This window comes from Phoenix dactylifera, chromosome 2 (assembly GCF_051530095.1).
Source record: "Phoenix dactylifera cultivar Ajwa chromosome 2, Ajwa_hap1_PhDact_Kaust_v1.1, whole genome shotgun sequence".
Taxonomy (NCBI): Eukaryota; Viridiplantae; Streptophyta; class Magnoliopsida; order Arecales; family Arecaceae; genus Phoenix; species Phoenix dactylifera.
The window spans coordinates 38,199,515-38,214,039 of NC_143191.1; the positions used below are offsets into that span (position 1 = coordinate 38,199,515).

Here is a 14,525-nt window from a genome sequence, read left to right on the forward strand (position 1 = left end):
CACCTGTTGCATGGCCAAAAGTCACAAGCTCCCGTTCAAACCAGCTAAAATCTCTTCTACGAAGCCTCTTGATCTCATTCATTCGGATGTGTGGGGTCCCTCTCCAACACCATCGGTCATAGGTTTTCAGTATTATGTCTTGTTTTTGGATGATTTTTCAAGATTTTGTTGGGTATATCCTCTGGTGTCAAAGTCTAATGTATTCTCTACATTTGTACAATTTAAAACAATGATTGAGAATCAACTTTCCACCACAATAAAGATGTTCCGTTCTGATGGGGGTGGGGAATTTAACAACCAATGCTTTCATAATTTATTTTCCACTTCAGGCATCGTTCATCAGATGTCTTCACCTTACACCCCTGAACAAAATGGAGTAGCCGAAAGGAAACATCGTCATCTTCTTGAGGTTGTTCGAAGTCTGCTTCTTCACTCCTCTGTTCCGACTGACTTCTGGGTTGAATCCTTACTCACTGCCGTTTTTCTTATAAACAGACTACCCTCTCAGTCACTTCATCATAAATCGCCATATAAGATACTCTTCGATCCATCGGCATCCCGACTACAGTTTTCTAAAAACCTTTGGCTGTAGGTGCTTTCCTTGGCTTCGGCCTTCCGCTCCTACCAAATTCTCACCCAGATCTGCTCCCTGTGTCTTCTTTGGTTATTCTTCTAAACATAAAGGCTACAGGTGCTATAATCCCAACACAGGTAAGATATTCATTTCTCATCATGTCACTTTTGATGAGAACTTCTTTCCGTTCTCAGTCGCCAAGGACACCTCTTCCTCCCAACCATCACTTCTTCCATATCCTCTATTAGTCCCAGCTTCCTTAACACAAAGTTTGCCCACTTCTTCACCAGTCACCTCTATTACTACATCTCATTCCTCTTCCCATTCCCTTCCTTCACCCAATAGCTCTATTTCACTTCCACAACAGCCTACAAATATATATCAAATTTCTACTTTAGTACGGCCATCTTCAGCTCGTCCTCCACTCCGCCATCATATGGTTACAAGGTCCCAAACTGGAACACTTCGACCGCGAAGGATTCTTTCCTTACTCACCAAGGTGTCTTCCCCAACTGAACCAACTTGTTTTTCTACTACACATGCCGATCCTCACTGGAGGGCAGCAATGTCCCAGGAGTTCAATGCCCTACTAGATCAGGGAACCTAGGAGTTGGTTCCACGGTCTCCAGAACAGCACGTCCTTGGGTGCAAATGGACATACAAGATTAAACACAATTCAGATGATTCAATAGCAAGATTTAAAGCTCGATTGGTGGCTCAGGGTTTTCAACAACAATATGGCATCGATTATGTTGAAACTTTCAGTCCGGTTGCCAAGTTCCCAACAATTCGAGTGTTGATCGCACTTGCTCTATCATCTCAGTGGGACATTCGCTAACTCGACGTCTCTAATGCCTTTCTCCACGGCAAACTTGATGAGACAGTTTTCATGGAGCAACCTAGAGGATTCACTGACCCCCTTGGAGTGATCATGTCTGTAGACTGAAGAAAGCTATCTACGGTCTGAAGCAAGCTCCTCGACAATGGTTTGCCACATTCTTCGGTTTTTTACAAACTCTGGGATTTCGGGTAAGCACAGCAGATCCTTCCTTGTACCTACTTCATCAAGGAAACACACAATCTATGTTTTGATCTATGTCGATGACATCCTAATAACCGGCAACTGCAATGCGGCTATCACTGAGCTCCTTCTCAAGCTGCAGGGTAGATTCAAGATCAAAGATCTTGGAATCTTATCTCATTTCTTGGGAATTAAGGCCACTTACTCTCCATCTGGAGTTGCCTTAAACCAATCAACCTATGCCATTGCTCTGTTGAATAAGGCTGGTATGCTGGATTGCAAACCAGTACAAGCACCATTATCCTCAAAGCAGCAACATACCTCAGACCCAACTTTGTTTTCAAATTCTGAACTATTTCGAAGTCTGGCAGGTTCTCTACAATACCTTACCATCACTCGGCCAGACATCTTCTTTGCTGTCAATTACATATGTCAATTCATGCATTGTCCACTACAGATTCATTACTGCATGCTAAAACGGATTCTCCGTTATGTTAAAGGAGCATTAGCTCATTCCCTCTTCTACAAATCAAGCCAACCGACTCTGTCTGCATATTGTGACTCCGACTGGGCAGGGAACAATATTGATCGTCGGTCCACAACGGGGTACTGCATCTTTCTAGGCACCAATCTTATCTCTTGGTATGCGAAGAAGCAACCAACAGTAGCCAGGTCGTCCACCGAAGCCGAATACAGGGCTCTAGCTATTACAACAACTGAACTTATCTGGCTTCGACGACTTCTTCAAGAACTGCAGATCCCTGTCACTTCTCCTACTGAACTGTTCTGTGATAATATCTCAGCCATGACCTTAGCATCGAATCCTGTATTTCATGCTCGTACAAAGCATATTGAGGTAGACTACCACTTTGTACGTGAGAAAGTTCGGTCCAAGGAAGTACATCTTGCTCATATCTCCACCCAAGACCAGCCGGCTGATATCTTCACCAAAGCTCTCCCAGTGAAGCGACACTCTCTCATCTGCTCCAAGCTTCATGTTCTACCAGACCATTCCGCTTGACGGGGGATATTAGCTCACCAGTCTCGAAGCATAGCGTCGGAGCCTCAAAAGAAATATCATCAGATGAATCTCCCAGGCGCTCTACCATACCATCGGATACCATTTCAGAACATTTCAGTTGAAACGCTTCAAACCAACTATAACAATCATAACTGATTCCTAGTAATGTAACGGGGTTTATACAGAGTCTGTTAGACTCTAACAAATTCAACAATCTCTCAGACATAGCTCTATATAAAGCTATCGTCTGAGAGTTATCCGTGTGGAAAATATATACAACTTTCTTCTCTATCATTCTTCCTCTGTTTTCATGGTAACTTCTTCAATTAGGCTCTTTGATTGTGTTTTACTTCGCTACTACTACAATCAGTGTTAGGCAAATGTCTATTATGTTTACATTTGTCTGAATGACGAAATGATAAACATTTAGCATGAGCTGCAGTTTGAGATGCCTCACAAGCATGCTGGACTAGATTATGGTGATATTTTTGGAATTTTGAAGTTTAAAATACAATTTGTCGGGCAATATCTTCGAGGTTTCAGCACTGCAGCACTTCTTTTTAAGGGTATAGCACCGGCCTAACTTTGATATTTAGCACAGTCAAAAAATTATTGTGTGATCTGGAATGTGATGGCACTGTTAAGATCTCAGGTGAACTTTCACCTGCATCAAAGAGCTTGTGTGATGCTATTACATTCCATTCGCCAGGGCCTGTGAATCCAAAATGTTGCAAGGTACGTATAACCTTGCACCATGAAGGAATTTTGGAGGTAGTGGTCGAAAATGAAAAGCTTGCACCATGAAGGAACTTTGGGTAACTCCTGTCACTGGGACACCTGCAGCTCTGTTCATTGCAGGCATGTTTGGGGGGGGGGGAGTGGGGGAAGAGAAAGGCATATGGTTCGAGAAATTTTCCTGCTACGTCGATTCCCATGACTGAGCTAAGAGCTGCTTGGGAAGGTCTTACAAATGCCATTGTGTTCTTACATTGCAAGGAAGTAATATCTGAAGGTGATTAGGCCACTGTCATCGCATGCATTAATGGTTTGATTCATACTGCAGCCTCTAGTCCTCTACTCCAGGTTATTCAGAATATTATCTCGTCACTCACTTACTTCAGGGCTAACCATTGTGCCAAGGGAGGCCAATTTTATGATGGATTGGTTGGTAGGCTGTGGTTTTAATTGTGATTTCTAGGGTGGACTCCTGTTTTGTCTTCTGAGCTTAATCTCTTGCTGCAAACGGATGCAATGGGCTGCTGTTATATTCGTCGATCATAGAGCTTAGATACTGGGCATTTTGGTTGGAGAATATATTCTGGTTTGGATTCCAGAATTTTTGCAGCGTGGTCAAAGTTCATATTGAATCAAAAGCCAATCAAAGTAGCTCTCTCCTTATTGTGTATAATTCAAAAACAAGAAGGATTGACAGATCATTAAAAATCACATCGATTCTTTCTTACTATATAAACTTCCCTAATGTATCCAAGTGTGAGTCCCTGCCTTTCTCGCCTCGCCTTCCCCGTCTGCATGTTTCCTTCTTACATTCCTCTCGTCAACCTGTTTTGTACCATTTTTTTTCTTCAGTTTTTTACTTTAAAAAGTTGAAATATGAAATATGATGCAAAAAGATATTTGGTTTCGTTTTTTATTTTTCAGTTTGAGAAGTAACTTTCATAATTTATGAAAAAAACGGATGTATTTTTTTTTTTTAACATTTACTATATTTAAAAATAGCCTTTTTAGCCATAAAATCAAATCGAGTTTTAACTCACATATTTTTTTTCTCTCTTGGCTTGAGCTAGTAGGACCACAAAAAAGATTGCGAGGTGGCCCTAGTAGAATAGCTCCCTCCACTACCAAATATTTTTTCCTACTTTTTGTTGTGAAAAATAAAAAACAACAGTAACTACCAAACAAGTTTTTATTGTCAAAAATTTAGAAAAAAAGAAACAAATTTTTTATTTTTTAACCTTTTTAAAAATGACAATGATGCCAAACATAGTCTAATTAGTAAACATAATGCCAAAGATCCAAATCCTTCCTTTATCATTGTTATTTATTTAAATATATTTATTTTTATTAAAAATAAAAATATATGCATCATTCGTGCCATATTTTAGTGATACATAAACGAAAGAGTACTCTATAAGTGTCGTTATGATCAAATACTCCTTATTCAACCAGTCACATATATTTTTTTTTAAGAAGAAAGAAAGCATACCCGTCAATTCATTTTAGTAATAGATGAAATCAGATAGTGTAAAGTAGGAGAAGAAAAAAGAGAGTATCAAGAGATAACAAAACACAAGAATGAACTGAATATGGAAAAACAGACCATAATCTTTGCCCAAAGCAGCCCAGCATCTCAAACTGCCTCACAATGAAATCAGCAAAACTTCAACTGCCGATGCCAAAAATTAGTGGCACTCCAACAGCCATTCGCAAGGCACAGCAGCCTTCAACCACCATGTCCAAGGTTTGAAAGAAAAAACAGCCATACTTTTTTTCTTGGGTAAACAAAAATTCATTAAACCATTCTAGTGTAAATACAATCCTGAGAATCAGGAAAAAAAAAAAGTCTAACAGTTGTGAAGGAAAATCAGGTACAAATATCCATAATGTAGATCCTGCGTGAGCCGCAACATATGACGCCATCCAATTTGCGGCACTATTAACTTTTCTGAAAATATATTTAGCTTTAAATGTGTATATTCTTAAACAATCTGTCAAGGATGACTATGTAATTCTGAAGAAGTTGAAATTGTCAACGACTTTATAACTGTCATAGAATCACCTTCCTGTATGATATGAGAAGCTTTCAAAGTATTAATTGCAAAGCACATGCCTTTCGATGCAGCATGCAGTAATCGACTGTGATATCAAATAGTCTAACTTCACCAGCACTAATCGAATTTTTAATAACAAAACTAGCTCTGCCCAGCTCACCTCTATCCAAAATACTATCATGAAAAATTAACCTTGAGGAAACCATGGGTGGCACTTAAGTGAAATAAATCATATAGAGAGACATAGAAGCCGCAATAAAAGAGGAGCCACAATTTTTCCCAGCTATCAAGGATACCTCCGAGTGAGTTATATCCATATATTCTTGAGCCTAACTGCTTTTAGTGAAAAATACAGTCATTTCAAGCCATCCAAATATTATAAGCAATATAAATCATCAAATTGGCCTCTCTATTCCTATTGTCTCTAGTTGACTTGTCCTTAAGAAATTGAATAAAATCTTCAAGAGAAAAAGTAGGAACTATTGCTGCATCAGAAGATAGGGGCTTGTCACTATACCTGGGTCACCACTTTGCACTGTAATAGAATATAAGATGTAGACTCCTCTATCTCTGGACATAGATCACAAAATGTTAGAATATGAAAACCATGGTATTTCAAAATACCATGACTATGGAGTCGATTCCAAGCTATCTTCCATATGAACAGTGACACCCTAGGAATGCACCCCTAATTCCATATCCAACCAATACATTTGGATAAAGGAGCTTCTTTCTTACAGAATTTATACAAATCCACAACTTTAAACCATCAATCCAAAGGAAGGTCCCCATTCTAACTTATCTGCAGCATCTCCATCTAATATAGGAATAGACCAAATTCTATAAACCAATTCCTCTAGAAAGAATTGCTAAATCAAAGTAAGATTCCATTTATTCTCACTTGCCACCATAAGATTTCTAACTCTAAGATTCTGCAAAGATCGAGTATCAACAGGAGCAGGCCAACAAGCAATGAGAGTTTCTGAAATCCAGGGATCCTGAGTCACATTATTAGAAGCCCCATTACCTGCCATCCATCTAATATTAGATAAAACCATTGGAGCATGAGAACATAACTTCCTCTAGATGGATGAACAAATCCATGAACACACTAGAGGGGAACTAAATGACCAAACACCATATTTTGCTCTCATAAGAGAAACCCACAATCCCTCTTATGACAACATAAATTGTACTGCATGTTTGGTTATCAGAGCTTCACTCTGTACCACCAAAGAAGAAATCTGCAGACCACCTGTTTTGAGCGGCTTGCATACACAATTCCAAGACAACAAGTATTTACTACACTAACTTCTCAAAACCATCTTCTGAAAACTCAAGAAGCTATGTACCTCAAAGAAATTGAGAAATTAATTGTACCATCCTTATCCTTTAACCAACATTCTAATTTCTATTCATGTGCTCCATGAGAAGTGTGAGAAAAAAAATCTACGGGTGGTTAAGATCTATGTGAGCATGTATTTAATCTTCTATCGACTATACATTGTGTAGATCTTAGATATACAGAGCCAAATAACCTAAATAATAACTTATAGCTAACTTTTTTAGATGAGAACCTAAATTATTGCAAATATATCAGAATAGATCTAGTCTATGGCCCATGTGGATAAAGATATACTACAGTATGTGTAAAGGCCCACATTTTTTTGGGCTTGGGGTACAATCCGACCCATAAGAAGGGGGAGGGAGACTCCCGATCGGGTCTTCTCCCTCCCCTATTTTAAACCCATCTTCCTCCTCCCGAATCCACCGAAAAAAAAAAGAAGAAAAAGGGGGATTGAATCTTACCTAAATTGAACCAAACTCCATCTATAAAAGATCCCGAAAAAAAAGGGGATCCGTGAGAAACTTGGGTTGTTCGCCACCGATCTTGCTTGAGGAACTCGCCGCCGGAGGTAAGGTGAGCACCCTCTCCTCCTTCTTCTTTGTCTTTAGGCCACCGACTCCTTGGAATCCGGCCGGCAAGCCGCCGGACTGATGGGGGAAAGCCGAGTCTCTGATCGGCCTTCTCCTCTTCCATTCAGCCGGCCATCGCCGGGCATAGCGCACCGCCGGCACCGCCACAGGTCGACGACTATGGGGCGTCGCCGGCCATGGGCCGCCTGCTGCCGAGCACCTCCCCCCTTTCCGTCGAGAAGAATGAAGAAGAGAGAGAGAGAGAAAGAAAGTTTATTTGGGGCTTCTCTTCCTTTTCCCTTTTCTCTTATTATATTTTTCTTCTTTCTCTAGTTGGGGCTCTCTCTCTCTAAACTTGGATCCGGAGAGATCATTGTTTTGAGGGTTATGGATTGTCATATATTTTGGATAAGTTTTAATGATGATTTGATTTCGTAGGGAAACAATCTATTGGACGAGAGGACGCTGAGCAGAGTTCTGCGCATCCCAGTTTCTAGATCGCCGTGAGGGTGGGTGAATAGTTTGTCTGAGTTTTTCAACAAAGGGTAAGGATTCCTGTACGCCGACCTGCATGATATAAATATTTTTTGCACCTATATATGTATGATGTGCTATGATACAGATAAGTTAGAAGAAAAAATAGCTTTATATTAAATTATATTTTGATCATATTTGCTTGTGATTGGTATCATGATGGATGCATGCTTATGCATAACCTACACCTGCATAATTGGATTTATGAATGTGGTTCTTATGATATGAGGGTATTAAACCATATTTTGATCACATTTGTTTGTAATTGATAGTATGATGGATACAATCTTGAGCATGACTTACACTTATATAATTGGACTAATGGATATGGTGGCATGGACTAACCATGTTATTTTGATTACCCTGTCACGGGCCGAAAACGTGACCATGGTTAGTCTAGGTCAGAAATAAAGTGGAAAAAGGGATTGATGTGTGATTGTGAATTGATTAAATGAACAGGGACTTTGGGCTTATCTCGTTATTATTGATTGCCCCATCACAGGCTGGAAATGTGATATTATCGATTGTCCCGTCATAGGCTGGAAATGTGATGCTATCGATTGCTCCATCACAGGCTGGAAATGTGATACTATCGATTGCCCCGTCACAGGCTGGAAATATGATACTATCGATTGCCCCGTCATGGGCTGGAAACGTGATCGAGATGTAGCCCAAAGTTGGAAAGATAATTGATCTGGATCAAGTTAATATAGAATGAAAAGAAAAGGCATTAAAAACAGTAATGAAGATTTATGAGCTATCATATGCTATATCATTCTTATGTGGTTGGACTTTCATTGATGTTTGATGTGCATACTTATATTGATTATTTGAGTTTTTTGGAAATTATTTATGATTTCATGAAATGTGCATCGATTTGTTGTGGTTTTCAAATCTATATTATTATTGTGTTGGTGTGGATGTGTAGGGATTCTTACTGAGTTGTAAAGCTCACCCCCTTTTTTTTCGTTTTCTCTTTTCAGATGCATAAACATGGATGGGTTGGGCGCGGAGCGCGAGTATCAAAGTCATTAGCTAGTTAGTTAGTTTATCTTTCTTTGATGTCGATGAACATTTGAAGATCTTGTAATTGAACCAAATTGATTATTTGGACATGTTAGATTTGTCAATTTGAATTAATTAATTAGTTGTGGATTTATTGGATTTTTGTTTATCTTAGGCCTTGCATGATCTTTAGGGCACTGCTCTAGAGCTCATGCGGCCGGTCACGTACCGGACCTGGGTGCTGGGTTCGGGGCGTGACAGTATGGGTCCATTTTAGTTGACCATGGGACTTAAATGGATCTATGCCCTTAGCCGAGGATATTAGGGCTTAAATGGGAGGAATATGTGAGGACCCGTATGGATGTTATTTAGTCTCACATCGATTAAGTATCGGATATATCTTGAATGTATAGGATCAAGAAACCCGCATAACATCTTGTGGTTAGCTTTTTTTTTGGATGAGATGCCAGATTGTTACGGAAGGCTCACGGCGAACACCGATTCTTGACCTTCAAAGTTGCCAACAACTTCTAAACCCAGCTGGCCTCTCCCACTTACATCACACGTGTATAATGAAGATTAGATATGCATGCAAGCGGTAGTTGCGCAGAGTCGGATATTTGAATATATCAACAGTATTTTATTTGATTATCCAATTAATGAATCTGACCAAAGTCGGGTTGACATCTAACTAATTACAGTTAACATATATTGGATCAAAATTGTTATCCTATTCAAACTAAAACTCAAGTACTAAATACGGGATAAGGTCGTCGTGCGGAAAACAAAATTTCCACCGGGTCAACGTGCATGAGTCCTATTAAAAGAAAGATATTTTAACGGTGATAGGAGTGGGGGAAGGAGGTTACGGTTAGAAAGAGGCGTGTGAGTGGGGAGGTAGTTTACGGAAGTTAAGGAACTCCACACGCCCCTATCTCTAAACTTAAGCATCAACACGTACATATATTGAGCTATTCGATTAAATAAAACGATAATTTTTTGTTTAAAAAAAGGCCAAAATAAAAAAGAGATGGAGATGGAAAAGAAGATGAAGCTCTTGTTCTTGCTTGCATTGTTATGCCATGGCTTTAGCATTACCGATGGTGGGAGGGTCGTAGGCCTAGGAACGTTTAATGTGATGAATTTTGGAGCCCGGGGTAATGGCGTGACCGATGACAGCCAGGTTCGGCACCTCCTCCTCCGCCTTCCTTTATACTTGATTTTTCTGAAGTTTTGTATTGGATTTAAAGGGCTTGATTTTTCTGAAGTTTTGTATTGGATTTTAAAGGGCTTGTTCTTCGTTACCTATGAGCTCTGCTCCTGCTGCAATTTTTATTTATTTGCTTTGCTTTCTCTAGTTAAAACCTTCTATGTTTTGAACTAGTGGGTATTTTTTTTCTCTCTTATTACTGAATATAAATACTGTTATTGTCGCCAGTAATATAATTTATCTGATAATTGGTGAGAATTTATTTTTATGTTTTTTATTCCTTCGAAATTATTTTCAAAACTCTTAAGCTTCTATTCTGCCTCGTAGGAGGTCTACTTGAGTTGAATTCAGGCCTCTTTTTTTTTTTTTTTTGGTGAAGAATTCAGGCCTTTTCTCTCAAGGCTCGTAACAAGTTTACAGTCTAAAGGTCGATCTGTGAATGGGCTCTCACAGATCTGGAAGCTTAATAAATTTAAAAGTGTAACACCTAAGCAAAAAGATTAATTATTGATTCTTCCATTTTGGAGCAAGCTAATTGTCATTATGTTGTAGCTTAATGGGGGCTATGAGCTCATTCTGCCTTCACTTATCGGAGGTGGTGGAATCCTAATTAATCTTGCCTCTCTCTCTCTCTCTCTCTCTCTCTCCCTCCCTTCCTCTCTGTCTCACCACCTTTCTTATTTCTTCCTTGATTCTGCAATGCAGGCATTCCTTGCAGCATGGAAGGCTGCATGCGCTTCCACGGGTGCAGTTAATCTTGTGATTCCAAGCGGTACATACTTCCTCAACCCCATTAAATTCCGAGGACCTTGCAAAAATGTCCAGTCCTTGACGGTCCAAATGAAGGTAAGTTTATATGAAGAAATCTTTGGAATTCTACTTCAGTAAAATTTTCTTTTCTTTTCTTTTCTTTTCTTTCTTTAATTGGTTTTCCCGAAATTTCCTTTCAGTAAAACCACGCTCAATCTTTAATAATATTTTAGAGGCATGGGATGAATGATTGATCAATATAATACTCCAAAATCACATCTTCTGCTTCCTTAATGATTTTTCTTCTTGGATGCTGGTCTTGGCTTAAACCTTATACCTGAGGGTGCATGCAGGGGACTTTGAAAGCCTCGACTGACTTGAAACAATATAAAACAAGTGGCGTGTGGGTGGAATTCGGATGGGTAGATGGCTTAACTCTGACTGGAGGAGGGACCTTCAATGGTCAAGGGGAAGTCACTTGGCCACTCAACACATGCCCCAAGCAAAAAAATTGCAAAATCCCACCAACCGTAAGCAGTCATCATCAATATTTTTTAAGTTTCTCTTGTGCCAACAGCTACATCATACTTAGAGATGGAGATGGAAACCATTTGTTTCCTTGCATTATAAATAGACGCACCTCAAAAACCATAAGCTTTCTTAAAGATATACCTCTTTTGTTTACAGTCGCTGATGTTTGTAAACACGAACAACACCATTGTGAATGGCATAAAATCCGTGAACAGCAAGTTCTTCCACATTGGCGTTTTGGGCTGCCAGAACTTCCAAGGAAGCGGTATCAAGATCACTGCGCCGGCGGAAAGTCCCAACACCGACGGCATTCACCTCGAGCGAAACTCCGGGGTGAACATTTCCAATTCGGAGATAGCCACCGGCGATGACTGCGTCTCGGTCGGACAAGGCAACTCTTATATCACGCTTAATGGCATCAAATGTGGACCGGGTCACGGCATCAGGTACCAAACCCTACTCAGTTCGATCCCTCCGTAGCCATCCTTTCTTGCATGAGCTAACTATAGTCATCGTCATCTTCGCCGGCGGCGGCGACGGTAATGATAGTGTTGGAAGCCTAGGGAAATACAAGGACGAAAAAGACGTTCAGGGGCTAATCGTTCAGGATTGCACACTTACTGAGACGGATAATGGCATACGGATCAAGACATGGGCCAACTCTCCCACGAACAGCATCTGCGCCAACATGACATTCGAGAATATCGTCATGAACAATGTAGCCAACCCCATCATCATCGACCAGTCATACTGCCCCTACGCCAGTTGCCAGTCCTCGGTGAGCGAATCAATCCTTCATTAGGACCAAAAGAACACCATTGCTGACCTTGTACATCTACATTGGTTTGCCTTCGAGTTGGCCGGGAAATCTACATTGCTAACTCTCTCGTGCATTCCTGCAGGCATCATCGAAGGTGAAAATAAGTGACATCCACTTCAAGAACATTACAGGGACATCGAAGACCCCGGTTGCAGTGACCCTGAGGTGCAGCAAAGGGATACCTTGCGAGAGGGTGAGCCTCGACGATGTCGACCTCAACTTCACCGGCGAGAACAGCACGTTCGCCACGTGTCTCAACGTCAAGGCCGAGTATACCGGGACCCAGAACCCCCCTCCATGCCAGTGACCGGCTCTCATATATATACGAAGGGCCAAGTGTAAGCCATTCTTTTGCCGCAGTGGGCAGTATAGTATTCCTTCGTGTCCCCACGGAGTCTGATGTTGGGTTTTCTGTACGTGGGTGAGCTTTTGTTTCGGTTTTATACTCTATTTATAGAAAGTTTAATACGTATATATACAGAAGATTGTCACGCTGTTCGAGTCCTGAAATGATTATTTTTGTTTATGCATGCCGGCTTGCAAGAAGCGGCGGCTTTTGGTTCGGTCGTCCTTCATGTTTTGCATGCTAATGGAAAGTTATAATTTTTTTTTTATGGATGATGGCTGAAAGATTTGGTTTTCGAGCATTAATATCGAATGACAATGGAGGTTTGATACATTGAAAATAGCAAAATGTTCTATGAAGAGATACGACGGTTCTGCTAAATTGGAATTTTGATTACGAATTCTTGCAAAGAGTTACTAATCCAAAAAGAAAATTTAAGATGTCAGTTTTGAATTGAAGAACAAATTGATTTTTGGGATTATGAATTGTTGCAAAGAATTGCTAATTTAAACGAAATTTGTTAAAAATTGGCATTTGGAACAAAGTACCAAAGTGGAACTCAGTTTTGGTAAATAGATATTAAATTTTCAACGAGAAGAAAAAATAAAGGTCCCACCGAGATTTGAACTCGGGTTACTGGATTCAGAGTCCAATGTCCTAACCACTAGACCATGGGACCGTTACGTTAGTTTATCCTTTCTAAACGTAAATATACTTAGTTTACACTATTCATGTTCTCTTAATAAATATAAAGGACCGCCCACATGTATGGCAAAATTCGAAAAGCCTAGTCTCACCGATTCACAAAACGCTATATAAGTCATACCTCAAATATCCCAAAGCAGGAATGGGGGCACCCAACCTCCATGGGGCATTTCAATCCACCTAACTAGTTGACTACCATGGCCGAATCAACCTCTAGCAGGATGGCGTTGGCCCTCAATACATGCCAGATGTTGGTATTCATTTAAGTAGCAGTAAAATGATAAATTTCTCCAACTGTGTAAAAACAAAATGATTGAAAATTATATCCACTATTTTGATGCTTTTGATGTATTTACACAAATCATGTATGATGTATGAATTCATCAGGTTAACCAAAAAAAAAAAAAAATCCACTCTCAAACATCATTCAAAAATATGTGTCCACTCTCTCACACAGCAAACGCTTTAGTCATTTCAATTAAATGATGGCTCACCGCTTTTTATTCATGAACGAAAACAATTAAAAGTTACTTCCAATCTCAAACATAAGTGGAAAGGAAGAAGAAAAAATAATTTAAAACAAACAGGCCAAATACAAATATACAATCAGCCATTTCACCGGATCCCATGAGGACATCCCTCACTCATCTTCCACATAGCCGTTCAGGCTTCCCATTATTCCTCTTCATCCTTGTACATCCGTTCTCACCTCATCTCGGCCCCCATGAGTTCTTCACAACCCTTGGATGTTCCATACTCCATGGCTGCCACCCCATGATCCAGTCAACTTCCACAAGGTCCATCGAGAACCCCTGAAAGCCATAAACTCTCCTCATAAAACCCAGGAAAGGAAAGCTGCATGTAACAAAGGTGGCAAGCCTCTGCCCATTGTAGAACTGTCAGTCTCTGCCAGAAGCCTCAATCGTGAGAGAATTGTTCTTCTTGTATGAGAGATGGAGAGGAATACGGGTACCCATATATTGGTTTCGACGTCTCCTGCGTTGCTCCCAAGCAGAATATTTGAATTTGCTGGAGGAATTGGGGTCAAGAATGCGAAGGACTGAAGCTTGATCGAGTGGGGCTTTACTTTCAAGCATGCCAAGTAAAATGGCGTGCCTTGCACGGTTACTTGGTGTTGAAGACCATTACAGTATTTTCTAGCCGTCAAGATGTACGGGTCCTTGCCAGAGCCTCAAGGTTGCCATAATTTTGCCTTGAGCAGACAAACCCTGTGGTTGCTACTCAAAACAAACCCTGTGGGTTGATCAACCAAAGAAGCAGCAGCAGTACAGATATCATTAG

The 14,525-nt window shown here is 40.3% G+C and overlaps 1 protein-coding gene and 1 non-coding gene across 2 annotated transcripts; one reads left to right on the top strand and one right to left on the bottom strand.

Annotated features, from left to right (window-relative positions):
* Positions 1–9,869: 9,869 nt before the first annotated feature.
* On the top strand, positions 9,870–12,734 carry LOC103718419 (exopolygalacturonase-like). The gene is made up of 6 exons (XM_089928965.1): positions 9,870–10,044; positions 10,777–10,917; positions 11,175–11,351; positions 11,509–11,798; positions 11,902–12,130; positions 12,255–12,734. The coding sequence occupies exons 1-6, from the start codon at positions 9,892–9,894 to the stop codon at positions 12,477–12,479; spliced, it is 1,215 nt and encodes a 404-aa protein (XP_089785091.1). The 5' UTR covers positions 9,870–9,891; the 3' UTR covers positions 12,480–12,734.
* A 391-nt stretch (positions 12,735–13,125) lies between these two features.
* On the bottom strand, positions 13,126–13,197 carry TRNAQ-CUG (transfer RNA glutamine (anticodon CUG)). The gene has a single exon. It is a non-coding gene; the product is annotated as a tRNA-Gln (tRNA).
* Between the last annotated feature and the right edge of the window lie 1,328 nt (positions 13,198–14,525).